General features: G+C 51.0%; 1 protein-coding gene across 2 annotated transcripts in view; it reads right to left on the bottom strand.

Moving 5' to 3' along the window:
- Positions 1-1,483: 1,483 nt before the first annotated feature.
- Positions 1,484-25,587, bottom strand: part of LOC140386548 (anion exchange protein 3-like) — a 254,089-nt gene continuing 229,985 nt past the window's right edge. For both annotated transcript variants that reach the window (XM_072468972.1, XM_072468979.1), the window contains exons 18-23: positions 24,655-24,744; positions 21,876-22,042; positions 16,208-16,461; positions 12,741-12,910; positions 9,095-9,268; positions 1,484-8,618 (exon numbers count right to left, since the gene is read on the bottom strand). In XM_072468972.1, coding sequence (XP_072325073.1) covers positions 8,541-8,618; positions 9,095-9,268; positions 12,741-12,910; positions 16,208-16,461; positions 21,876-22,042; positions 24,655-24,744 — 933 coding nt within the window. In that variant the 3' untranslated portion in view covers positions 1,484-8,540. The remainder of the gene's footprint in view (positions 8,619-9,094; positions 9,269-12,740; positions 12,911-16,207; positions 16,462-21,875; positions 22,043-24,654; positions 24,745-25,587) is intronic.

Genomic DNA, 25,587 nt, shown 5'->3' with positions numbered 1-25,587 from the left:
ACCAACCTCAATCCCCAGGCAGAGCTGTTCATTTCATTTGAACCCTGCCCTGGATGGAAAGGCTGCCTGGATGATTGGTCTGCTCGCCAAAATCAGAGGGTGAATTGAAAATGAAAAATCGCTTATTGTCACAAGTGGGCTTCAAATGAAGTTACTGTGAAAAGCCCCTAGTCGCCACATTCCGGCGCCTGTTCGGGGAGGCTGGTACGGGAATTGAACACACGCTGCTGGCCTGCTTTCAAAGCCAGTAATTTAGCCCTGTGCTAAACCAGACCCTTATTGCTGTTTAGTTCATTTGAAATGGCTTCTTGATGGTCGGCAGGCACATTTCCGACTTGTGTGTGTGCCTACTGACTGAAATATCGCGCAATGATGTGGGGACCCGCGCCTGACATCTCTCACCATTTTATGCCCTTCTCAGCCATTTTATACGTAAAACCCTGGCCCTAGCCTCAGTAATGGTGACCATTAATTGTAAAAACCCACCTGGTTCACTGATGCCCCCTGAGGGAAGGAAATCTGCCGTCCTTACCCGGTCTGGCCTACATGTGACTCCAGACCCACAGCAATGTGGTTGACTCTGAACTGCCCTCTGAAATGGTCAAGTGAGACACTCAGTGCAAGGATAACAAATTCTGCCCAGCCAACACTTTTCACAGAGCGCGTTGCACAGCGTAATATCACGTTAATGACGCTATCACGGGCGGTAATAGGTTTCACATCCAGTTGCACCCCGAAGGCGGCCCCTAAAGTAAAATTCAGGCCCAGCTTTATATTCCAGATTTACTCCACCAGCTTTTGGCCTTTGGATCACCCGTTTAGTAACTTTACCACTACACCCTCCTCTACCCTCTCTTGCGACACCCACGCCCTGCAAAGGATCAAAGAACAGGGTTCAGGCGATGGCTTCAAAGGAGGATGGACGAGGATTCTGGGGGGCAACTGAAGCTTTCGAGACAGTGTCGCAGAATCATTATGGCACAGGAGGCCAACTGACTCATCAGGCCAAAGCTGGCTCTCTGAAGGACAACCCACTCAATCCCGGTACGTTTATTTCCCTCAAACATCCATCCGATGTCCATTGTCTCCGTTTCCACCACCCCCATTGGCAGCGAGTTACAATGTTCAGCAGGTGGATACTAGCGCACCCTACAGGTTGTGAATGGTAGTTTTTTTGTTGGGTAAGGGTATCGAAGGACAAGGTGTTCAGCAGGGAGAAGGGGAGCGGGGCGATGAGGTGAAGGTCAGGCAACTGTGGTTAAATGTATCCCTGGAGGCCCGCTGAGGTGTCCCGGAGCTTGATCTTCAATTCCTGTAGAGTCCAGGCCATTGCTAGAAGGCAGGCATATCCTGGTCAGGCACGATCTAATCGAATGGCAGAGCTGGCTTGAGGGAGGGGGCCTCCCCCTCTTTCCGTGTGTGACGCTGTCCACATTGAACGCCTCGAGCCACTGATTAAAGTGAGATGACAGAGAGGCAGCAATGGTAACACACTAATTTTTATTAAACAGTCGACTGTGGAAAAAAGGAACACTTCTCGTGGTTAGCGTATAAAGCAGACAGCTTGTTCTGAAGGACAGCTCCAAACATACAGAGGGTAAGGAAACCTGTACAATTACTGGCACAGGAAGTGAACCTTCAGACAACTCATTTCTCACACTACCAGGGAACTTCTCATCAATAATTTAATTTTAATTTTTTTTTTGCTTTTCCTTTTAAATTACGACATCAATTCTCAATAGAATAATTTATAAATGTAAGCTCATATACACAAACACCCATCAAATGAGCAGAGGTGGGAGCAGGGGTCATAAAAAAATCTCTTACTGTACACGGTGGAAAGTGCAGGGTTAGAAATATTTAAGTTGGACCATTTTTACACAGACCCGGCCATGAGGACAAGGCTGCCGGTTTTAACGGGTTACAAAAGGTAAACCACCAAAATGGTTAAAAATATCCTGGGGTTCCCAGGTCGGAAAATCGGGTTGTGACTTATTCAGATTCCTCTCCACCCACCCACCCCCCGTATGTCTTAGTGGCTGCTGGTGCCAGGCTCCTGTGCCACGCTCTCACTCTGCGCCAGGTCTCAGCACCATCGTGCAATGCCCTGCACAGCCCAGGTTGCCTCCGAGAGAGAGGGGGGGGTTGGATTGATTCCATCCTGGTCTATGTGCCGTGGTTGTGATTTGTTAACTCGCATTAATATTCACCCGGCCCCCCTCCCCCCTCCAACCCAACACACCCACCCAGGTACTCTTAATATTAACACCTGGGCACCAAAACATGTCAAGTGTACGCAAATGATTTGCCCAGTTCTGCGTCCCTGACTGACGCCACAGTGGGACACTGCTCCACTCCATTTGAGACAGGCCGGTTGTAGAGACTCTCCTGGTCAAACGAGGCCGGGGCAGGGTATAGAACCAGCACCTCTGTCAGTCCAGGGAAAGGTTCGGGACACGTGATAGAATCTGGTCCGCGGTGAGTCTATACTTTCACCAACGTAGAGTGACATGGGTTTTACAGCAGAGAAACAGGCTCTGTGCTGGTGTATGTGCTCCACACATCACCTAGGTGACCTGGGCCGGTTTAGCTCAGTTGACTGGACAGCCGGTTTGTGATGCAGAGCGAGGCCAACAACAGGGGTTCAATTCCCGTACCGACTGAGGTCATTCATGATGACCCCGCCTTCTCAACCGTGCTCCTCGCCGGAGGTGTGGTGACCCTCAGGTTAAATCACCGCCAGTCAGCTCTCCCCCTCACAGCGGAAGCAGCCTATGGCCATCTGGGACTATGGCGACTTTACTACATGACCTCAATGAGTTTAATTCATCTTCACACTGGGAGCTGACAGAGAGTTCCGGATTGACTATTAAACACCCTGCCCCGTGCACAGGTCCATTGATAATTGCTTCCTTGTGCCCACCATCTTCATGACCCAATACTGTGTGCATGTCCTCTACCTGCCAGGAAAAAGGTACTGGTACCAAACAGCATCGATATAGGACCCGCATGGAGAGTGTGGGAGCAGAAACCGGTGAGCTTTGAGCATAGGATGCCTGACCCAAGATTTCCCCTGAACTGCTTGACCCTTTATATGTGCATCTGATCAAAAATATTAACTAATTAAAATAAACCTTAACTCGTGTCAGTGTCAGTCATGGCTTCGTGTCCAGCACTTTCACCTCAGAGTCACGCCCCACTTGAGTACCTAATTCTAGGCTGACACACTTGTGCAGTATTGAGAGAGTGTTGCACTGTCGGAAGGGTTGTCTTAAGACCAAGGTGAACATAAATGTTGCTGTGAAGAAGGACAGGAGAGTTAACCCCATTGTCCTGGGCCAATATTGATCCCAAAACCCAAATCATTAAAAAAAACCCAGATGATTTGCTGTTTAACCACATTGCTATTTGAGAGAGCTCTCTGTGCATAAATTGGCTGTTTGCACTGGGGCATCCTGGGATTGTGAAAGGTGCTATAGAAATGAACGGCATTCTTTCTCAAGAGCAAATTCCTCATCAATTTTCAAAGTATGTCTCAGTTTATGTAAACTGGCTAGCGGACGATCATTAGTTGGGTGTGAGAACGGAGGGCCGTGAGCTTCTGTCAGGCACTAACAGCCCGTTCTTTACAAAGGGGAGTTCAATTTGGTTATCAGCGCTCACCACTGCATCACTTCCCTGCTATGCACTCGGGCAAATGAGGCATCAGATTGGCTCTCCGACATTTGGCATTACCCGTACCACCAGGTCAGAACAGTGCTCCTGGTGTCCAAACAATACTCCGATTAAAATCACTTTTCTTTGGTGATCACTCCATTCACTCCCATTGTACAGAGTCCCAATGGAGGAACCCTTTCCCATTCACTCCATGTACAGAATCCCAATGGACCCAAACCCCTTCCCATTCACTCCCATTATACAGATTCCCAATGGACCCACCCTTTCCCATTCACTCCATGTACAGATTCCCAATGGACCCAACCCTTTCCCATTCACTCCCATTGTACAGAGTCCCAATGGAGGAACCCTTTCCCATTCACTCCATGTACAGAATCCCAATGGACCCAAACCCTTTCCCATTCACTCCCATTATACAGATTCCCAATGGACCCAACCCTTTCCCATTCACTCCATGTACAGATTCCCAATGGACCCAACCCTTTCCCATTCACTCCATGTACAGAATCCCAATGGACACAACCCTTTCCCATTGTATGGAATCACATTGGACTGAACCTCCTTTTGGCATAACAAAGTTCTGTGGTTTGCTCGGGTTCCACAGATGGGGGCTGCAATGAGATTCCTCACTGACAAATTAAACATACCTTATTCTGTGTGGCACTGAAAACACTTTGATAAATATTCTGCCTTTGTCGATCCATGAGGCCAATGTGAATGGATTCAAAACCTGACCAGTCATCTAACACCGGGTTAGGTCATTAACCGCAGACCACAAGGACTGGAGGCATTTCTCTCTATTACAGAGCGAGAGAGAGGGGGTAGTCAGTTACATAGCTCGAGGGTCATCACTCAACATCAACGTGAGGTAGGTGAAGGAGGCAGATCCCACCATTCCCTCAGCTGGAACAGGAATTGAGCCAATGCTGTTGGTGTCGGTATGACCCACATGCTAACCGCATGAACTAACTGGCTACAGTCATCGGTGGTTACCAAACGTGAAACAATAGAGCTTCATGAACACTCACTGCAGCTTCCTGCATAGTTCCAAGCACAGTCCCTGCAACGGATCATTAATTGGTCGTGGATGAATGAAACAAATTGAAAACGGAGTTATATTGAGGTCCTGGGTAAGTGTACAAGATCCCACTGACACTATTACGAAGAAGAGGAGTTGGAGTCCTCCCAGGTGTTCTGGGCCATTACATATCCCTCAACCAAAGCCATTAAACTAGATGCTCCGGTCGTTATCACATAGTTGCCTGTGAGATTTTGCAGTGCACAAATTGTTTGTCGTGCTTCCTACATTAGAAACTGCTTACACTTAGAATGTACGTCATTGGGCTTAAAGTACTTTGGGATGGCCTGGGATTGTGACAGGTGTGACAGAAATCTGGGTCTCTCTTACCCAAGAGATCCACAGAAAGTAAATGACGAGGTTTGGCCACATTTCTTCTGAGTTACCAAGCATTTCCAGTTTTAACTCTGTGCGGGTTTTGAATGGGTTAAAATCAGACCCACTGTGTTTTGTTCTGGGCACCCCAGCTTGGGAAGAGTATACTGGCTTTAGATAGGGCCCAGTGATGATTCACCATGGTGGTAACTAGGCTGTAAGAACTGAGCTAGGATCAGAAATTGACATAATCTGGGCATTTCATTCATTGCTGTCTGTTGGACCTTGCCAATGGGCAGAATGGCTATTGCTTTCCCTACATCACAACGATGATTATTATAGTCACTTGGTTGCACAGACCTTGAGTATTGCTGAAAAGGGACATGTTGCCGAATCTTCTAATTAATTCAGTTCTACCCAGGATCCTAGTTTAGTTCATTATCTGCTTGAGTTCTATCTCCTCAAGAGCCGTGGCAGACTGGAAAGATGTTAAATGAGAATTGTGAGCAGTTTTGGGCCCCGTATCTAAGGAAGGATGTGCTGGCCTTGGAAAGGGTCCATTGGAGGTTCACAAGAATGATCCCTGGAATGAAGAGCTTGTTATATGAAGAGCGGTTGAGGATTCTGCGCCTGTACTTGTTGGAGTTTAGAAGGGTGAGGGGGGATCTTATTGAAACTTACAGGATACTGCGAGGTCTGGATAGAGTGGACGTGGAGAGGATGTTTCCACTTGTAGGGAAAACTAGAAGCAGAGGACACCATCTCAGACTAAAGGGACAATCCTTTAAAACTGAGATGAGGAGGAATTTCTTCAGCCAGAGGGGGGGTGAATCTGTGGAACTCTTTGCCGCAGAAGGCTGTGGAGGCCAATTCACTGAGCGTTTTTAAGACAGAGATAGATAGGTTCTTGATCAATAAGGGATCAGGGGTTATGGGGAGAAGGCAGGAGAATGGGGATGAGGAAAATATCAGCCACGATTGAATAGAGGAGATGATTTGATGGGCTGAGTGGCCTAATTCTGCTCCTATGTCTTATGGTCTTATGGAGAATAAGTAAATGGGAATAAACTTGACCATTCGGCCCATCCTGCATGCGCTGGCACATTGAAAGAGTTATCCAGTTTGTTCCCCTCCCTCTCTTTCCATTTCTCCTTTTCAAATATATATCCAAACATTTTAGGAAGTTCCTATTGAAAATGCCTCCACCGCCCTGCAGATCACAACAACGCTCTGTGTAAAGAAGAAATTCTCATCTCCCCATTTCACCTGAGGTTTGAATTTAAAGGTCACAAGGAAATATCGGAGAAACCTGGACTGAAGGTAACTGAGAGGTGGATATATACATCAGATATATGATCTTAGAGAGGTATTTAATATAGCAAATAGAAATAGAATAGCAACGTGCTTTGGAAATAGATGGTGCTTTTGGGGCAATGATTGGAACTGTGTTAGCAAACCTTTCCTTCAAAGGATAGTCAACATGGCACCCTGACTACTGAGGGGAGGGGGGGTCTAGAAACAGGGGCTACGATCTCCGAATAAGGGGCAGGCAATTTAGGACTGAGGTGATGAGGAATATTGCGCACAATTCTGGTCGCCACACTACCAGATGGATTGGAGGCTTTGGAGAGGGTGCAGAGGAGGTTTACTTGGGTCTTGCCTGGTATGGAGGGTGTTAGCTATGTGGAGAGGCTGAATAGACTCAGACTGTTTTCATCAGAAAGACGGAGGTTGAGGGGTGACCTGATAGACATCCAAAAGATTATGAGGGGCATGGATAGAGTGGATGGGCAGGCACTCTTTCCCAGGGTGGAGGGGTCAGTCACTATGGGGCATAGGTTTAAGGTCCGTGGGGCAAAGTTTAGAGGAGATGTGCGAGGCAGGTTTTTTTACACAGAGGGCGTTGAGTGCCTGGAACGCGTTGCCAGGGGAGGTTGTGTAAGCAGATACATTAACGGTGTTTAAAAGGCATCTTGACAAACACATGGATAGGATGGGTATTGAGGGATACGGCACAAGGAGGTGCTGAGGGTTTTGGCCAAGGGTGGTATCATGACCAGTACAGGCTTAGAGGGCCGAAGGGCCTGTTCCTGTGCTGTATTGTTCTTTGTTCTTGAATTTCTTCACTCAGAGGGTTGTGAACCTTGGGAATTCTCCTCCTCTGTGGAAACTCAGAGTCGAGTGTGTCCAAGGCTGAGATCAAGAGATTTCAAGTATCACAAAAATCCACGGATGTGGTGGTAGCATAGGAAAATGGGTGTTGAAGTAGAAGGCCAGCCATGATGTTATTGAATGGTGGAGCAGGCTCGAGGGGCTGAATGGCCCACTCCTCTTGCGTTGCATGGTACGTTGGCCTTTAGTGCAAGGGGAGGGGGGGGCGGTTTGTTGGACTTTGAGAGTCGGGAAATATTGCTGCGATCACCCAGGGCTTTGGTGAGAGCACACGTGGAGGACTGCAAGGAGGATAGACTTGCCTCCTAACCACAGCCAGCCTACCCGATGTTTCCTCCTGATCAATTTTAAACCCTTCGAGTGTCTGATTATGTCAAAGATGTTATATGAATGGAAGTTCTGTTTCCGGAGATACAAGTCAGAGATGCAGAATCTTTCCCATTGAGTGAGGTTGTACATCGGCAATCCCCCCCCACCCCCCAGACATTCTCAAACACCAGACCTGAGAACCAATGATGTGAATGGATATGACTGATCTATTATTTTTATAAGACACTCAGTTATATTTTAAATCAAGTAAAGTTTGTGTTTGGGGAGATTTGTGTTTTGTTTTGCTAAACAAGAGGTTGTAATTAATATAAAATAAACTAACAGTTGTATCAGGACAGTCCGACTGCCCTGTCCGTTTTGGCTTTTGTTTTGGGATCTTCTTCAACGTTCCTCACGCAAGGACTTGAGATCTCCTGTTGACCCTCTCCAGGTGGTCATCGGTCAGCACTGGTGGACACACTCTCTCTCTCTGTCTCACCCGCTCCATTGTTACTCATTGCAGAGGGTAGTGCACACTCAGCTGTGGGATGGTCACCCTCTCCAGCAGAGCGCAGGCAGGGGGAGGGGAAAGAAGAAGGGAATGGGGAGGGGATTAGGGAAGAGGTGAGCGGGGAGGAGAAAGGTGCGAAAGGGGGTAAGTGGAAGGGAAGGATTGAGGGTGGGGCAGTGGGTAGGAGGGGAGGGAGGGGGTAGGAGGAGGGTATACATGTGGAAGGGTTGGGGAATGAGATGAGGCGGGAGTACAGGAATAAACGGGGGGACGGAGGCTTTACAACAAGGAGGGGAGGAAGGGAGGGGGAAGAGGGGTGGAGGGGGAGGGGAGGAACATGCGGAGGAGATGGGGAGGGGAAGAGGTGGAGGAGAGGGCAGATGCAGGAGGAAGGGAGGAAAGTAAGAGGGACAAAGGGAAGGTGGTGATAGAGGAGGAGGAGGGGAAAGGGAAGTGGAAGCCCCCCTTTGCTCTGTGTCACAGGGGCATATGTAACTCCCGGTAATGGTCATCTCCATCTTCCTCAAAATTTGGGTGTGATTCTTCGGAATCCAGCTGGGAGGGGTTGGGTTGGGGAAGTGAAAAGAAAGACAGACTGATTGTTTAAATGACCTACAAACACTCATATATCCACAATTTGCTTCTCTGCTTCCTGCAAGTTAGCTGATTTTGGTGGTATCACCGCGGGTAACAGACACTCTTATCTCTGAATCAGGAGGTTGTTGATTCAAGTCCCAGCCCAGAGCTCGGGCACTCCCACCCATGTCCCTCGGGAGCCTGTTTCATACTTTGACCGCTCGCTCACCAAGATAATATTTCCACAGGCTAATATTGAATTTGCCCTCCTTTTGAGTACACACTCTGGTTCTGCTGCTGTTCTGGAGAAGGTTGAAGAGCCTGTCCATGGTCTACATTATCCAATCCCTTTACAATCCCAAACTCAGCACTTGTATCGCTGCTCGCACTTCCCCTCTCCCCGTGAGGAAGAAGCCCAATTGACCACAAAATACCTGCTGACGAAAAATACTCACTGCCATCAGTTCCACCTCTCTGAATATTTTCGGCAGTAGGAAGCGCCGTGTGGGCACCGTCAGGATCAGGACAAACGGGAAGGCCAGGGAGATGATAGTGGATTTGATCACCCAAAGAATGACAATGCAGACCAGCTGGATGATCGTGAACAGGTGCATCTTCCAAGTTCTCACCTGCAGGCAAGCAGAAGGAAACAAATTGGCTCATCTTACACTGAAACCCTCTTTACGGGGTAGAAGCTAAATTTGGACAAAAGCGAATATTTTGTGATGCCCCGACCGGGGGATGGGGGGGGGGGGGGGGGGGGCTGCCCTTCCATTGGGCGGCGATCTACTTTAGATACCTGGGGTGCAGGTGGCATGGGATTGGGGGTAGGGGGGTTGGGCTCCGTAGGTATGATATTACTAGGGGAGGGTGAAAGCGGATTTGGCAAGGTGGGATGGTCTTCCCTTGTGGTTCGCGGGTCGGGTGCAGGCAATTAAGAAGAATGTATTGCCGTGGTTTTTGTTCATTTTCCAGTGCCAGCCGATCATTTTGCCAAAGGCGTTTTTTCAGGAAGTGGAGAGGATGATTACCTCGTTTATGAGGGGGGGTGGGGGAAGGTGGCTAGGATTATTAACAATAATAATAATCTTTATTGGCACAGGTAGGCTTACATTAACACTGCAATGAAGTTGCTGTGTAAACCCCCTAGTTGCCACATTCTGGCGCCTGTTCGGGTACACTGAGGGAGAATTCAGAATGTCCAATTCACCCAACAAGCACGTCTTTCGGGATTTGGGGGAGGAGACCGGAGCACCCGGAGGAGACCCACGCAGACACAGGGAGAAGGTGCAGACTCCGCACAGGCAGTGACCCAAGCCGGGAATCGAACCTGGGACCCTGGAGCTGTGAAGCAACAGTGCTAACCACTGTGCTACCGTGCCGCAATGGGAGATCATTAGCAGCTACGTGACAAGACAAAAGATAACAGCCACGTGACAACCAAAGCTGGAGGATGATTGAAACCAGGCGACTGGAGACATTGAAAAATGGGCCCACGTCACCTTTGTCGTCACAGAAACTGTTAATCTGGAATGTGTTTCATGGCAATATTGGAACAAATGGGTCCTGTTCACTGGACCTGTGAATAAACCTCTGCAGCCAGAGGGTAATATAATTGGCATCATCGAACCTTCGCGAAGCTGGAGGAAAGTGTACAAAGAAGCAGGGATTCAGGACTTCATCAGCGAAAACCCTGGGAACAACCATCGCAGAAGTATACCCAGAGTCAACGGCTCGGTGTGCAGTAAAGTATCCTTCTTGAAAGCTTGGTCAACTGTTCTGGTGTTTGAGTTTGATTTGTGAGTTGAGCAACATTTATCATTTACGGAGTTAAAAGTCTGTGTGACAGGTTTTTATTAAGGGTTAAGTATTAGTCTGTGTGACAATAATTAACTGCATAAGTGTGACACATTTGATCCGAATAAAGTAACCTAGATTCAAGAAGAATTGTGTAAGTAGCTTATGTGACGTGTCAGTTGTGACCTTTCGTCATGACTTTGGCATGTCTGCATCGACTCTCACAAACTTCTACGAGGTGCCATGGAGAGCATCCTATCCGGCTGCATCACAGCTTGGTATGGCAACTGCTCGGTCCAAGATCGCAAGAAACTGCAGAGTGTGGTGAACTCAGCCCAAAATCATCACACAAGCTTGCCATCCTCCCATTGCCTCTGTCTACATCTCCCGCTGCCTCTGGAAGGCAGACAGCATTGTCAGAGACCCCTCCCACCCAGGCTTTGCCCTCTTCCCCACTGTTACCAAACTCCTAAACGACTCTCTTATGGACTGACCTGATTAATACTACACAGATGTATGCTTCACCCGATGCCGGTGTCTAGGTATTTACATTGTGTACCTTGTGTTGCCCTATTACATATTTTCTTTTCTTTTCATGTACTAAATGGTCTGTTTGAGCTGCTCGCAGAAAAATACGTTTCACTGTACCTCAGTGACAATAAACACACCAAAATCCAAATCCAGACCCTTTCATCAGGCAGAAGATACAGAGGTTTGAAGACCCGCACATCCAGACATAGGAACAGCTTCTTCCCCACAGCTACCAGACTCCTCAACGACTCCCCCTCGGACTGATCTGTTCCCTGTAAGAACACTATTCACGACGCCCTATGCTGCTCTTGCTCATGTATTTGCTTTGTTTGGCCCCTTGTTCCGCACTGTAACCAATCACTGTTTGTCGATATACCATTTGTCAATGTTCTCTGTCGATAATTCTTTTGTCTACTATGTACGTACTGTGTACGTTCCCTTGGCCGCAGAAAAATACTTTTCACTGTACTTCAGTACATGTGACAATAAATCAATCAATCAATCAAGGGGAGGGGCAGTATACCAAAAACCTGAGGGCCTGGTCCATGATTAAAGCAAAGTGGAGATGCCACTAAAGGATATCGGATTGGAGGAGAAACAATTTAAAGGTAAATAGGGCAGAAAGCCAGATAATATTTCCGCTCTTTGGGGAAGCTGAGACTGGACGGCACGGTCTAAAGATTCGAGCCCGAACTTTCAGGAGTAAAATTAGGAATCGCTTCTGCACACAGAGGGTGGTAAGAGTTTGGAAATCTCTTCCGCAAATGGCAATCGATGCTCAATCAATTGTTAATTTTAAATCGGAGCTTGATAAGGGGCGAAGGACAAAGGTAGATGGAGTTATATCTCAGATCAGCCGTCACCTTACTGAATGGTTGGATAGGTTGGTGGAGCTGAATGATTTCCCTCTGGTGCCGTGTCCTTATGGAATTTTGGTCTTTATCTCAAAAGAGCTCAGGAATACAAAGGGGTAGATGGCCTCCTTCTGCACTGTATGTAATCTATGTAATCTAATCTAATCTATGTTATGCCACAGTTGTACAAAACAAGAGGTCCGCCCAGCGCTCCTCTGCTCCCGACCGGCCCAGTTCTGGATGGCGTGGAACTGACCACCTATCAGCGGTCGGAATGCTGGCGTGGCAGCTGCGGACTGAGTCCGCTGGTGGGGGGGGTGGGGGGCGGGGGGATTGGACACCGGGGGGGGGGGGGGGATTATAGGGTACCGGGGGGTTAGATCCGCGCAGTTTGATGCTCGGGCGCGTGGCTGATCGGGGAGGGGAGGGTTAATTTTTGTGTCTGACTCCGCGGCCTGAGTCCGGCACGGAGCTCGGCGCGGCCGCTGGAGACAGCAACCGTGAACATGCGCGGCTCCGAACCGGATGCCTGTATCTGTAGCTAAAGCTGGGAGAATCACTCTGGCTCCCTGCTCGTCCCCTGCAGGGCACTGAATTGGCTGATCTTTTCTCCAGGAATCTCTGGAGTAAAACCCCAGCGTTTTTACGCCGGGGTGGGGACATAGTCCCATTTTGGGAGAATCCAGCCCATTGTTCCTTGGATGGGAAGACCAAAACGCAACTGCTCCTGACCTCTGCTGTAAAGGGGAGGGGGGGTCATTGGGTGAGGTTGAGATTGGTTTCCCGCAGTTGAACATCCTGCCAGCAACCACCAGCCGTGGCCACGGCGAAGTAACAAACTTATAACCCAGTGTTGGAGTGCGTGAAGCCAAGGGGTGGAGAGCAAACTCGGGAAACAAGTCTGAAGAAAGCCACTCACCTTTGTCACGTAGATGTGATCTGGGTGGTGTATGGGCGGGATGAAAATTAGCAGCAGGCGTTCATACAGCTGGATTCCCGTTAGGGATGTCACGCCCATGTACAGGAAGATTCCAAACAAAACTGGCATTGGAATCAACTGGAGAGCCTTACTCATGACCACGGAGAGACCTGGAGAAAAGGAGCGAGAGAAACACAACATCAGCGAGGGCTCAGACTGTCCAACAATCCCCACCATTATTGTCCACTCTTTTCTTTAATTTATTAATTCATGGGATATGGTTAAATCAGCATTTATTACACCCCTCTAATTGCCCATGAGAAGGCGGCGGTGGGCTGCCTTTGTAAGCCGCTAGTGTCCGTGTGGATGTAGGTACACTAGTGTCCGTGTGGATGTAGGTACACTAGTGTCCGTGTGGATGTAGGTACACTAGTGTCCGTGTGGATGGAGGTACACTAGTGTCCGTGTGGATGGAGGTACACTAGTGTCCGTGTGGATGGAGGTACACTAGTGTCCATGTGGATGGAGGTACACTAGTGTCCGTGTGGATGGAGGTACACTAGTGTCCGTGTGGATGTAGGTACACTAGTGTCCGTGTGGATGGAGGTACACTAGTGTCCGTGTGAATGTAGGTACACTAGTGTCCGTGTGGATGTAGGTACACTAGTGTCCGTGTGGATGTAGGATGTACGGGCTGGTTTAGCACACTGGGCTAAAACGCTGGCTTTTAAAGCAGACCAAGGCAGGCCAGCAGCACGGTTCGATTCCCGTTCCAGCCTCCCCGAACAGGCGCCGGAATGTGGCGACTAGGGGCTTTTCACAGTAACTTCATTGAAGCCTACTCGTGACAATAAGCGATTTTCATTTTTTTCATTTCACAGTGCTGTTAGGGAGGACGTTCCAGGATTTTGCCCCGGCGACAGTGAAGGGGGGGATTTGGTTCCAAGTCAGGATGATGAGCTGCTTGGAGGGGAACATGCACTGATGGTGGTGTTCCCACGCCTCTGCTGTCCTACTAGCTGGTAGCAGTCGGCGGTTTGGAAAGTGCCATTGAAGGAGCCTTGGTGACTTACCTCACCGCTGAGCAAGGCATACCCCGAGAGATTCTGTGCAAGCGCAGTCTGGCGTTTGGAGCTCTTCAGGTTGAGGATAAGGGCCCAGTGTGTCTGCGTGAAGACAGGGGGTAAAGGCACAAAACGCCCCTCCCCCATCATGTGGCCGAGGAGCGGGCCTCCATACTGGAGAGGGGTCCCAGGCAGGGACGGAGAAAGAGGGCTGGTAGGAACCGCAGGAAGAGCAGCTGAGTAAAAGACTCCAAACAGTATATAGTTGGCAGCCTCAAAGTAGTGAGGGCTTGGAAGAAGCACTGGAGATCTCAAGAGGGCAATAGGGGGTTAGTGGCTCCCTGCTGTGGATCGTTGGGGCAAAGGCAGCCCTCTTGTGCTGTGCTCAATGTGGCTGAAGAACTGATATTGGGCTTGTGAGTTGGTGCTGGAGGGCAGTCTGAGGAACCAAGGCTCAAGAGATGATCATGAAACCATGTGAGGAGAGCCCAATGAGGCAGTCCAAGCTGGAGTGACTTTAGGAGAGAATATTCCAAGGTGAGACCTTCGAATGTGAAGACTGGAATCCCTTTTAAGAGGGACAGAGTTTCACTGAGATTGGGTGACTCACGGCATTTACTGACATCAGGGAGGCTCACTGCAAGGTCTGTCGGATCAGTCTTGGTCGCATTTGAAATTCAATATGTGGTGTGGGATTACACCACAATTTTCCTGTTAATCCACATTTACATCATATCACACAGGCGGCAGACACGGTGGCACAGTGGTTAGCACTGCTGCCTCAGAGCGCCAGGGACCCGAATAAAATTCCAGCTTTGGGTGACTGTGTGGACTTTGCACGTTCTTCCCGCGTCTGCGTGGGCTTCCTCCCACAGTCCACCGATGTGCAGGTAAGGTGGATTGACCGTGCTAAATTGCCCCTTAGTGTCCAAAAGATTAGGTGGGGATCGGGTGGGGGCATGGGCCTAGGTGGGATGTTCCATCAGAGGGTCGGTGCAGACTCGATGGGCTGAATGGCCTCCTTCTTTCTGTACTGTAGGGATTCTATGATCAACCCTGAATAGCAAAACATAGATATTGTAAATTGCTTTATATTTCTGACCTTGTATAATACTGTATTTTGTAAACCTTGGAATTTTGTGCCTTTATTTTCTTCACATGTGTCTACTTTGAAACATTACTGGTCCTTAACTGGATCATAACAAACACTTGGGAGTCTGGTCCATGATCATAACAGATTGTTGCAGTGCATCTTGTAGATGGTGCACACTGTTGCCACTGTGCATCGAAGTGGAGGGAATGAACATTTGTCAATAGGGTGCCAACCTTCTCGAGTGTTGTTGGAGCTGCACTCATCCAGGCAAGTGGAGAGTATTCCATTGCACTCCTGTCCCGTGCCTTGTGGGTGGCAGACAGGTTTGGGGAGTCTGGAGGAGTGAGTTACCCGCCGTGGAACTCCCAGACTCCGACCTGCCCTGGCAGCTGCAGTATTTATATGGCTGCTCCAGTTCAGCTTCTGGTCAGGGTGGCGTCGACCCCTCCCATCGCTTTGCTGATGATCGAGAGTAGACTGATGGAGCTGGAAGTGGCTGTTATGTGCCTGGGAATACATTCTCGCTGGTTTTGTGCCGCGTGATGTGTGGCGGCGTCAGCAGAGTGTTTGCGCAGGGCTTTGGACAGATTAGCACCCGATTGTGTGAGCGAGACCCTTAATAAACCTCTCATCGTGTTCTGCAAGAATCCAAAGCGTGGGCACCTCCATACCTTTTCTCTTTGCAGCAACAAAGAAATATAACTCCTGCTTTTTGTGGACAAGACAATTTTGCATACTGTTGGGTAGAAGCAAGAGTTGTAGCTGTGCTAGAACAGTGTGGCTGGCAGTCCGACAAGTTCTGGAGCACAAGCCTTCGGTACGATTGCTGGAATGTTACAGGGCCTGTAGTCTCCGCAGTGTCTACTACCTTCAGCTGTTTCTTGGTATCACGTGGAATTAACTAAATTAACTGGGGACTGGCATCTGTGTTGCTGGGGACCTCAGGAGGCAGATAGAGGTCCACGCACTCGGCACCACTGAAGATGGGTGGTCCCGCACGATTTAGGGTTTAGAATTAGGGTCAGCATTTAATGCGGAGGTTAGGGTTAATTGTTGGGGTTCGTGTTTTGGGTGAAGATTGAGGGTTAGTGGCTAAGATTTAGAGATAGCGGTTAGGGTTTTGGGGTAGCTTTTAGGATTTAGAGTTACTGGTTAGGGTTTAGGTTAGCAACAGGTTTTGAGGTGGGATTAGGGTTAGCGGTTAGGATTTTAGATTAATGATTAGGGTTTAGGGTCAGTTGTTTGGTAAGTAGTTAATGGCGGGAGCCAGTGGTTGCTGTTAAGGTGAAGCAGACCGGTATGTGACTCACCCACGAGTAATGATGCTGTGATTCCAGTGATGCGTTGCTCCTTCACCTGCTCGATCTTCGGTGTCTCCCCTGGCGCGATGTTCTTGCTCATCACTGTCAGGGCGTTGACATGAGCGATGGTGCGCACGGTGGCTGCGGCCTGCCACGGGAGCCCGAAGAAGCCACAGGCACCAGCTCCTACGCCAATGAGCAGCAAGTCGAGGTGGAATCCCGAGCCCTTCACCAGCTGCCGCTCCCGCTTGCTGACGATGAGGCTGGGGAATGAAGAGCGAGTAAACAGAATTGGTTAGCAGCGTCGAGAAAGGAGCTCCTCAGACTCCTCCACACAGTCTCTCACATACTCACCACTCCCCAGTGTATCTGGGAGAGTCCCTCGTGGAGGTGGTGCGCCAAGTCGCCACTCCGCACTTGCAAGCCTGAATGCATATTTGACTGTGGTAGGCATCGCCTGACCTGCCTGATCCCCCCCTCTTGCCCAGCACTGTGCCCCCTCCTGAGACCAGAGGTCCCGAGTCCAACTTAACCTGCTCCAGACCTAGGATTAAAACTGGGGAAATGCTTGGTCCGCTGCTGCACTGTGTGCTGCCCGGTGAATGCCCCTTGGTTTGGGACATTGATTAGAACAACCAGAGACCGCGGTGGGCAGTGTTTTCAATCAACTCCGCTTATCAATCACCAGAGGAACTAGCACCACATTCAGATTCCACGGTGTCAGCTCTGACGCAGTGGCTGGCACACTCGACTCCGAGTGGAAAGCTTGTGACTTTGTGCCTGCTCCAGAGAATTGAGCATACGTTCGATGTTGATGGTCACAGCGAGGGAGTGCCGCACTGTCAGAGGGTCAGTACTGAGGGAGTGCCGCACTGTCAGAGGGTCAGTACTGAGGGAGTGCCGCCCTGTCAGAGGGTCAGTACTGAGGGAGTGCCGCACTGGCAGAGGGTCAGTACTGAGGGAGTGGTGCACTGTGAGAGGATCAGTACTGAGGGAGCGCTACACTGTCAGAGGGTCAGTACTGAGGGAGTGCTGCACCTTCAGAGGGTCAGTACTGAGGGAGCGCTGCACTGTCAGAGGGTCAGTACTGAGGGAGTGCTGCACTGTCAGAGGGTCAGTACTGAGGGAGTGCTGCACTGTCAGAGGGTCAGTACTGAGGGAGTGCTGCACTGTCAGAGGGTCAGTACTGAGGGAGTGCTGCACTGTCAGAGGGTCAGTACTGAGGGAGTGCTGCACTGTCAGAGGGTCAGTACTGAGGGAGTGCTACACTGTCAGAGGGTCAGTACTGAGGGAGTGGTGCACTGTGAGAGGATCAGTACTGAGGGAGTGCTGCACTGTCAGAGGGTCAGTACTGAGGGAGTGCCGCACTGTCAGAGGGTCAGTACTGAGGCAGTGCGGCACTGTCAGAGGGTCAGTGCTGAGGGAGTGCCGCACTGTCAGAGGGTCAGTACTGAGGGAGTGCGGCACTGTCAGAGTGTCAGTACTGAGGGAGTGCCGCACTGTCAGAGGGTCAGTACTGAGGGAGTGCTGCACTGTTAGAGGGTCAGTACTGAGGGAGTGCTGCACTGTCAGAGGGTCAGTACTGAGGGAGTGCTGCACTGTCAGAGGGTCAGTACTGAGAGAGTGCCGCACTGTCAGAGGGTCAGTACTGAGGCAGTGCGGCACTCACAGAGGGTCAGCACTGAGGGAGTGCCGCACTGTCAGAGGGTCAGTGCTGAGGAAGTGCCGCACTGTCAGAGGGTCAGTACTGAGGGAGTGCGGCACTGTCAGAGTGTCAGTACTGAGGGAGTGCCGCACTGTCAGAGGGTCAGTATTGGGGGAGTGCTGCACTGTCAGAGGATCAGTACTGAGGGAGCGCTGGACTGACAGAGGATCGATACTGAGGGAGTGCCGCACTGTCAGAGGGTCAGTACTGAGGGAGCGCTGCACTGTCAGAGGGTCAATACTGAGGGAGTGCTGCACTGTCAGAGATGCCATTGTTCTGGTGGAAGTGAAAGGTTCCATGGCCGCCATTTTGAAGAGGAGCTGGGGGGCTCGCCTAGTTCTCTGATAATAAATTCTTCCTCAACGGACGTGACATAAACAGATTTCGATCATAATCACGTTTTTTCCTGTGCACCAACATACTGCTGCATTTCCTACATTACAACAATGACTGCACTTTAAAATCCACTCCATTGGCTGGAAGGTGCTTCAGGGTATCCGAGGGAAATACAAGTATACCTGTCTCCATAAACTGTCGGAGAGTCAGTACTGAGGCAGTGCTGCACTGTCAGAGGGTCAGTACTGAGGGAGCGCTGCACTGTCAGAGGGTCAGTGCTGAGGGAGTGCCGCACTGTCAGAGGGTCAGTACTGAGGGAGTGCGGCACTGTCAGAGTGTCAGTACTGAGGGAGTGCCGCACTGTCAGAGGGTCAGTACTGAGGGAGTGCTGCACTGTTAGAGGGTCAGTACTGAGGGAGTGCTGCACTGTCAGAGGGTCAGTACTGAGGGAGTGCTGCACTGTCAGAGGGTCAGTACTGAGAGAGTGCCGCACTGTCAGAGGGTCAGTACTGAGGCAGTGCGGCACTCACAGAGGGTCAGCACTGAGGGAGTGCCGCACTGTCAGAGGGTCAGTGCTGAGGAAGTGCCGCACTGTCAGAGGGTCAGTACTGAGGGAGTGCGGCACTGTCAGAGTGTCAGTACTGAGGGAGTGCCGCACTGTCAGAGGGTCAGTACTGAGGGAGTGCTGCACTGTTAGAGGGTCAGTACTGAGGGACTGCTGCACTGTCAGAGGGTCAGTACTGAGGGAGTGCTGCACTGTCAGAGGGTCAGTACTGAGAGAGTGCCGCACTGTCAGAGGGTCAGTACTGAGGCAGTGCGGCACTCACAGAGGGTCAGCACTGAGGGAGTGCCGCACCGCCAGAGGGTCAGTTCTGAGGGAGTGCGGCACTGTCAGAGTGTCAGTACTGAGGGAGTGGCGCACTGTCAGAGGGTCAGTACTGAGGGAGTGCTGCACTGTTAGAGGGTCAGTACTGAGGGAGCGCCGCACTGTCAGAGGGTCAGTACTGAGGGAGTCCCGCACTCTCAGAGGGTCAGTACTGAGGGAGCGCCGCACTGTCAGAGGGTCAGTACTGAGGGAGTGCCGCACTCTCAGAGGGTCAGTACTGAGGCAGTGCGACACTGTCAGAGGGTCAGTACTGAGGGAGTGCTGCACTGCATGAGGGTCAGTACTGAGGGAGTGCCACACTCTCAGAGGGTCAGTACTGAGGGAGTGCTGCACTGTCAGAGGGTCAGTACTGAGGGAGTGCTACACTGTCAGAGGGACAGTACTGAGGGAGTGGTGCACTGTGAGAGGATCAGTACTGAGGGAGTGCTGCACTGTCAGAGGGTCAGTACTGAGGGAGCGCTACACTGTCAGAGGGTCAGTACTGAGGGAGTGCTGCACCTTCAGAGGACCAGTACTGAGGGAGTGCTGCACTGTCAGAGGGTCAGTACTGAGGGAGTGCAGCACTGTCAGAGGAACAGTACTGAGGGAGCGCTGGACTGTCAGAGGATCGATACTGAGGGAGTGCTGCACTGTCAGAGGGTCAGTACTGAGGGAGCGCTGCACTGTCAGAGGGTCAATACCGAGGGAGCGCTGCACTGTCAGAGGGTCAGTACTGAGGGAGTGCTGCACTGTCAGAGGGTCAATACTGAGGGAGCGCTGCACTGTCAGAGGGTCAATACTGAGGGAGCGCTGCACTGTCAGAGGGTCAGTACTGAGGGAGCGCCGCACTGTCAGAGGGTCAGTACTGAGGCAGTGCTGCACTGTCAGAGGGTCAGTACTGAGGTAGTGCTGCACTGTCAGAGGGTCAGTACTGAGGGAGTGCCGCACTGTCAGAGGGTCAGTACTGAGGGAGTGCTGCACTGTCAGAGGGTCAGTACTGAGGGAGTGCTGCACTGTCTGAGGGAGTGCTGCACTGTCAGAGGGTCAGTATTGGGGGAGTGCTGCACTGTCAGAGGATCAGTACTGAGGGAGCGCTGGACTGACAGAGGATCGATACTGAGGGAGTGCCGCACTGTCAGAGGGTCAGTACTGAGGGAGTGCTGCACTGTCAGAGATGCCATTGTTCTGGTGGAAGTGAAAGGTTCCATGGCCGCCATTTTGAAGAGGAGCTGGGGGGCTCGCCTAGTTCTCTGATAATAAATTCTTCCTCAACGGACGTGACATAAACAGATTTCGATCATAATCACGTTTTTTCCTGTGCACCAACATACTGCTGCATTTCCTACATTACAACAATGACTGCACTTTAAAATCCACTCCATTGGCTGGAAGGTGCTTCAGGGTATCCGAGGGAAATACAAGTATACCTGTCTCCATAAACTCCAGGAGTCACTTCCAAGATCATCTGGTACAGAATCTTATGACTGTAGTGCCCCCTAGTGCCTCGGGTGACATTAGTTTTATTCCTTTGAAACAGCAGAGGTCGTCATTCAAAACTCTCCTGCCTGTGTCCCAACTTAGTCCCATCCATCCTCCACTCCTCGTGCTCGCTGATCTACACTGGTTTCTATTCCGGCAAAGCCTCCATTTTAAAACTCTCACCCTCACTTTCAGATCCGTCCGTCGGCACAAGCTCGGCACGGGCAGCACGGTAGCACAGTGGTTAGCACAATTGCTTCACAGCTCCAGGGTCCCAGGTTCGATTCCGGCTTGGGTCACTGTCTGTGCGGAGTCTGCACATCCTCCCTGTGTGTGCGTGGGTTTCCTCCGGGTGCTCCGGTTTCCTCCCACAGTCCAAAGATGTGCAGGTTAGGTGGATTGGCCACAATGAATTTCCCTTAGTGTCCAAAATTGCCCTTAGTGTTGGGTGGGGTTACTGGGTTATGGGGATAGGGTGGAGGTGTTGACCTTGGGTAGGGTGCTCTTTCCACGAGCCGGTGCAGACTCGATGGGCCGAATGGCCTCCTTCTGCACTGTAAATTCGATGATAATCTATCTTGGTCATCTCCCCCAGTCCTACGACACTGCGAGATCTCCGCACTCCTCCAATTCTGGCCCCCACCTCATTCCCGATTTCCATCGCCGTGCTTTCAACTGTCTGGACCCCAAGCTCAGAAAGTCCCTCCTTAAACCTCTCCGCCTCTCGCTCCCCCCTTCAGACGTTTCTTAAAACCTCGTTTTGTGACTTCTGCTGACCTGTCCTAATATCTCCTTACATGGCTCTGTGTCAGATGTATGTTTGATTAGATCAGGGCGGCACAGTGGATAGCACTGTTGTCTCACAGCGCCAGGGACCCGGGTTCGATTCCCCGCTGGGTCACTGTCTGTGCGGAGTCTGCCCATTCTCCCCGTGTCTGCGTGGGTTTCTTCTGGGTGCTCCGGTTTCCTCCCACAGTCCAAAGATTTGCAGGTTAGGTGGATTGGCCATGATCAATTACCCTTAGTGTCCAAAAGGTTAGGTCGGGTTACTGGGTTAGGGGATAGGGTGAGTGGCATGGGCTTGGATGGGGTGATCTTTCAGAGGATCGATGCAGACTCGATGGGCTGAATGGCCTCCTTCTGCACTGTACGTATTCTATGATCTTCCTATGAAATACCTAGGGATGTTTTACTCTGTTAAAAGCATCATATAAGTGTCTGGAGTGGGGGTGGCAATCCTAGTTAATGGCACACAGCTGGAAGATGGGGACGTGTGAGGGGGCTGTACTCACGTGGTAATGTTGGTCTCCATGAAGATGAGGATGAAGAGGAGCAAAGCTGGGATCACCGAGCCAAATATCATCCAGGTTGGGAAGTTCTGCTCCTTCCCCAGTGGGTGAATGAACCAGCCGCGCTTCATTGGGGAGGTGACGGAAAACTCCAGGGGGACATCTAGTTTCTGTGGAGTGAAAGACAGGCCAGCATTAGCAGCCAGGACAGGTGACAACTCGCCTTCTGCTGACCAAATATCCCAAATCCACCCTGTCCCCATTCAATGAGATAACGTTGCTTTATAAATTAATTCCTTCCACCCACCTTGGTACCTTACAAGCTTGACTGGCAAACACTGATTGATTGGATTTCAAATTAATCATCAAGCTAACAGAGACAGAGCGAGAGAGTTTCACACATCGACCACCCTGTGAGCATAATGGCATTTTCTGAACTCCTCTCCTGGACCGCCTTGCCCTGACTGATGTCCCCTTGTGTTCCGGCCCCCATCAGAGTTTACAACACGCATACGTCAAGCCCAGCTGGTTCATGCAGTGTTTATGCTCCAAATGCGTAATATCCCGCACGGGACCTACTGGGTTGGAATGCTGGTCTTCCCTGTGCTCTTTGCGGAGAGTGACCGCCCCAACTGGGGGGCGGAGTAGCTCTATTACCCAGAGTCACGGTAGCACAGTGGTTGGCACAGCTGCTTCACAGCGCCAGGGTCCCAGGATCGATTCCCGGCTTAGGTCACTGTCTGTGCGGAGTAAGACACTGACCCAGATGGAACCCGGTCAGGGTCTACAGGGAAGGTATATCGTTTGTAAATAAAACTTTGTTCTTATTTTTACTGGGTGTGGACTCTCCCTGTCCTTATTAAAAAATGGATCACCACCCACCCGTCTGTATCTAAACCCGTCACCTATTCCCTTCCCCCTCTCTTCTCCAGCTTTCCGACACACACACTCGTCACCCCGGCCGCTCACTGTGGTCACGGCATCGTAGAATTGTTGCAGCACAGAAGGAGGCCATTCGGTCCGTTGTGTCAGCTCCGGCTCCCTGCACACACCCAGTGCCCTCCACCTGTAACCCTGCACAGCTTCAATTGGGCCTGCCTCTGCCCTACTCTGAGGTGGCACATCCCTGATCTTAACCGCTGGCTGCGCGCAAAGGTCTCGGTCCCCAGCCCGCTCTGCGCACCAGGCTTTTCTCCATTGTTTGTACAGTTTACAACTGATCTGTTCAGAGTGGGGGAAAAGTCACAGTTGTTTAGATGTCCCCCTGCGTACAGAGCCGATTGGGAGAAACTGTTCGCATTCGGGAAAGGATGGAGAACAGGAGGGGACAGACTTAAACCAATTGGAAAGAGAAGTGATGGAGACAGGAGGCTAAACATTTTCACCCGGCGAGAGGTTTGTGTCTGGGGTGCGCTGCCTTAGAGAGTGTGGCGGAGGCAGGTTCAATCGAGACTTTCAGAAGTGAATTGGATAGTTTTCTGAAAAGGAAGGTTGCGCACGGTTACGGGGAGAAGGTTGGAGAATGGAACTCAGATAATTGCTCATTCACAGAGCTGAGCAGAACGATGGGCTGAATGGCCTCCTTCTGCACCGTAATAACTTCTTCCCTCTTGAGGTAAATTGCAGTAAAATCAGCCAGATGCTGACTCGCCACAAGTCGTTGCGGGCGGGCTAAGCAGCACAACTTCCTCGCCTCACTGGAATTTTGCCCCCTGAAGCTACTAGCCGATCTCATTGACCAGCAGGACCTGCAGGCCCAAGATCCCTGCAGTGGCCGCTGCTGTGACTGGAACCAGCCCAGTAATAATTACACATACGCTTCAGATACTCGGAGCATGAGGATCCAGAGTCAATTTATACCTGGATAGGGAAGGCTGAATAAACCTTTTCCATTGTGAAGTATCTAACCCCTTACAGATTCTCCTTCCTAATGTTGACATAAATACAGGGCTGAATGCTCCGATTCTGCAAGTAAGTGCCGATGCTGGCGTGGGAGCTGTGGCGTTTTACGACACCAAAATCGGCGCCGAAACGTCACCGATTCCGGGACCAGTGAGGGGCTAGCAGTGGCGCCGGGTAAAACCCCGGCTCCCGCGCCAAAAAAGGCTGGAGAATGGCCGGGTCTGTGTCCGCACATGCCCAGGGCGACGACCTGCAGCGGTCACGCCGTACAACATGGCGCCGGCCATGCGCGGACCTGACCTGCCAAATACGGCCCTACAGGACAACCCCTGGCCACCCCCCCCCCACCTGTACCCCAGCCCCCGCGGAGCCCCCACCCCGGCCAGCAGCACGGCTCTCGGCCGCAGCCTGCATGCCGGGTTCCCGACCGCCCAAACTACACGTCAACTGCGCGGTTGGGAACTCGGCCCATCGGGGGCGGAGCATCGGTCGAGGGCCTCAAGGTGACGTGCCAACCGTGCGAGGCGCGATGATGCCATTTCGAAGAGGGCGGAGACTCGGAAACCGGCGTCAAACCGGCACCGCCCCCGATTCGAAAGCATTCTCCGCCAGATCGGCAATTGCAATATCGGCTTCGGGCATTGGAGAGTCCCGCCCACAGTTTCCCGAATGAGCCAGCAGTGTCACATCTGATATCCTGCAATCTCGCAGGGCTCTGGAGCTGTCTGTCACTGGGGTACAGACTCAACTGTACCACAAGACCCCCCCCTTCCCTTCACTATTAGGACCCACATGGTTGAGTGTCACTCTGCATTCACCCCTATCAATTTTACGTGTGCGCACGCAGACATATGCACACACATTGTACACACATAGTTACCTCGGTGTAGGTGTCTGTGATTATGATGTCCAGCAATACCATCAACAGGAGTGAAATGGGAATGCCAAAGTCTCCAATGATGCGTCGGGCCTGGAGGAGGGCAAATAAAATAATGCTAGATTTTTTTTACTGACGATAGGGCGCTTATTACTGCACAACAGTAATGGGGGAAGTCAGGAACGTGGGGGTGGGAAAACAGGCAACCTCCCCTCTTCAGCGGCCCAATGCTGAAGCAGGCTGTTCACCAGCTTGGAATCCAGAGTGGGGGAATTTACCTTGGAAACGTTACAACCAGCCCCTGAAAATCGCCCTGTGCATTTTGACTGGAGGACTGGTGAGCGTGGGAGACAGGATCAACGGGGAGCTGTTCCCTCCAATCCCACGTTGATGCTCCTCCAATCGCGGGTCCCCTTCGTGCCATTCTATATTTTACGATCCTGTCCTTTTACCTTGTCTGGGGCGTCCAGCAGCACGGTCCCGATATTGGGCAGGAACCTCCCCTGCGGTCGCTGGTGAGTCTTCCCAGCGGCTCGCTAAGTTCCTCATTGTTGCAGATGCCTTGCTGCAGGGGATGGGGGAAGTTTTTTAATTTTCTTTATATGGGACGTGGATGTCACTGGCAAGGGACAGGCTTTTTCACATTCTACGAAGGGTGCGGAAGTGCGACTAATTAAATAGCTTCTTTGAAAGTACCACACACTCTGGTCTTCTTCTTTCTCTGGCCTCAGGCATGGCTTTCATAGCATTTACAGTGCAGACGGAGGCCATTCGGCCCATCGAGTCTGCACCGGCCCTTGGAAAGAGCACTCTACTTAAGCCCCACGGCTCCACCCTATCCCCGTAACCCAGCCTAATCTTTTCGGACACTAAGGGCAATTTAGACTGGCCACTGACCCTTGACCCACAGCAATGGCTTGCAATGTGTTTGTTTTT

Source organism: Scyliorhinus torazame, chromosome 2 (genome assembly GCF_047496885.1).
Source record: "Scyliorhinus torazame isolate Kashiwa2021f chromosome 2, sScyTor2.1, whole genome shotgun sequence".
Taxonomy (NCBI): domain Eukaryota; kingdom Metazoa; phylum Chordata; class Chondrichthyes; order Carcharhiniformes; family Scyliorhinidae; genus Scyliorhinus; species Scyliorhinus torazame.
This window is presented reverse-complemented; position numbering and strand designations above follow the sequence as displayed.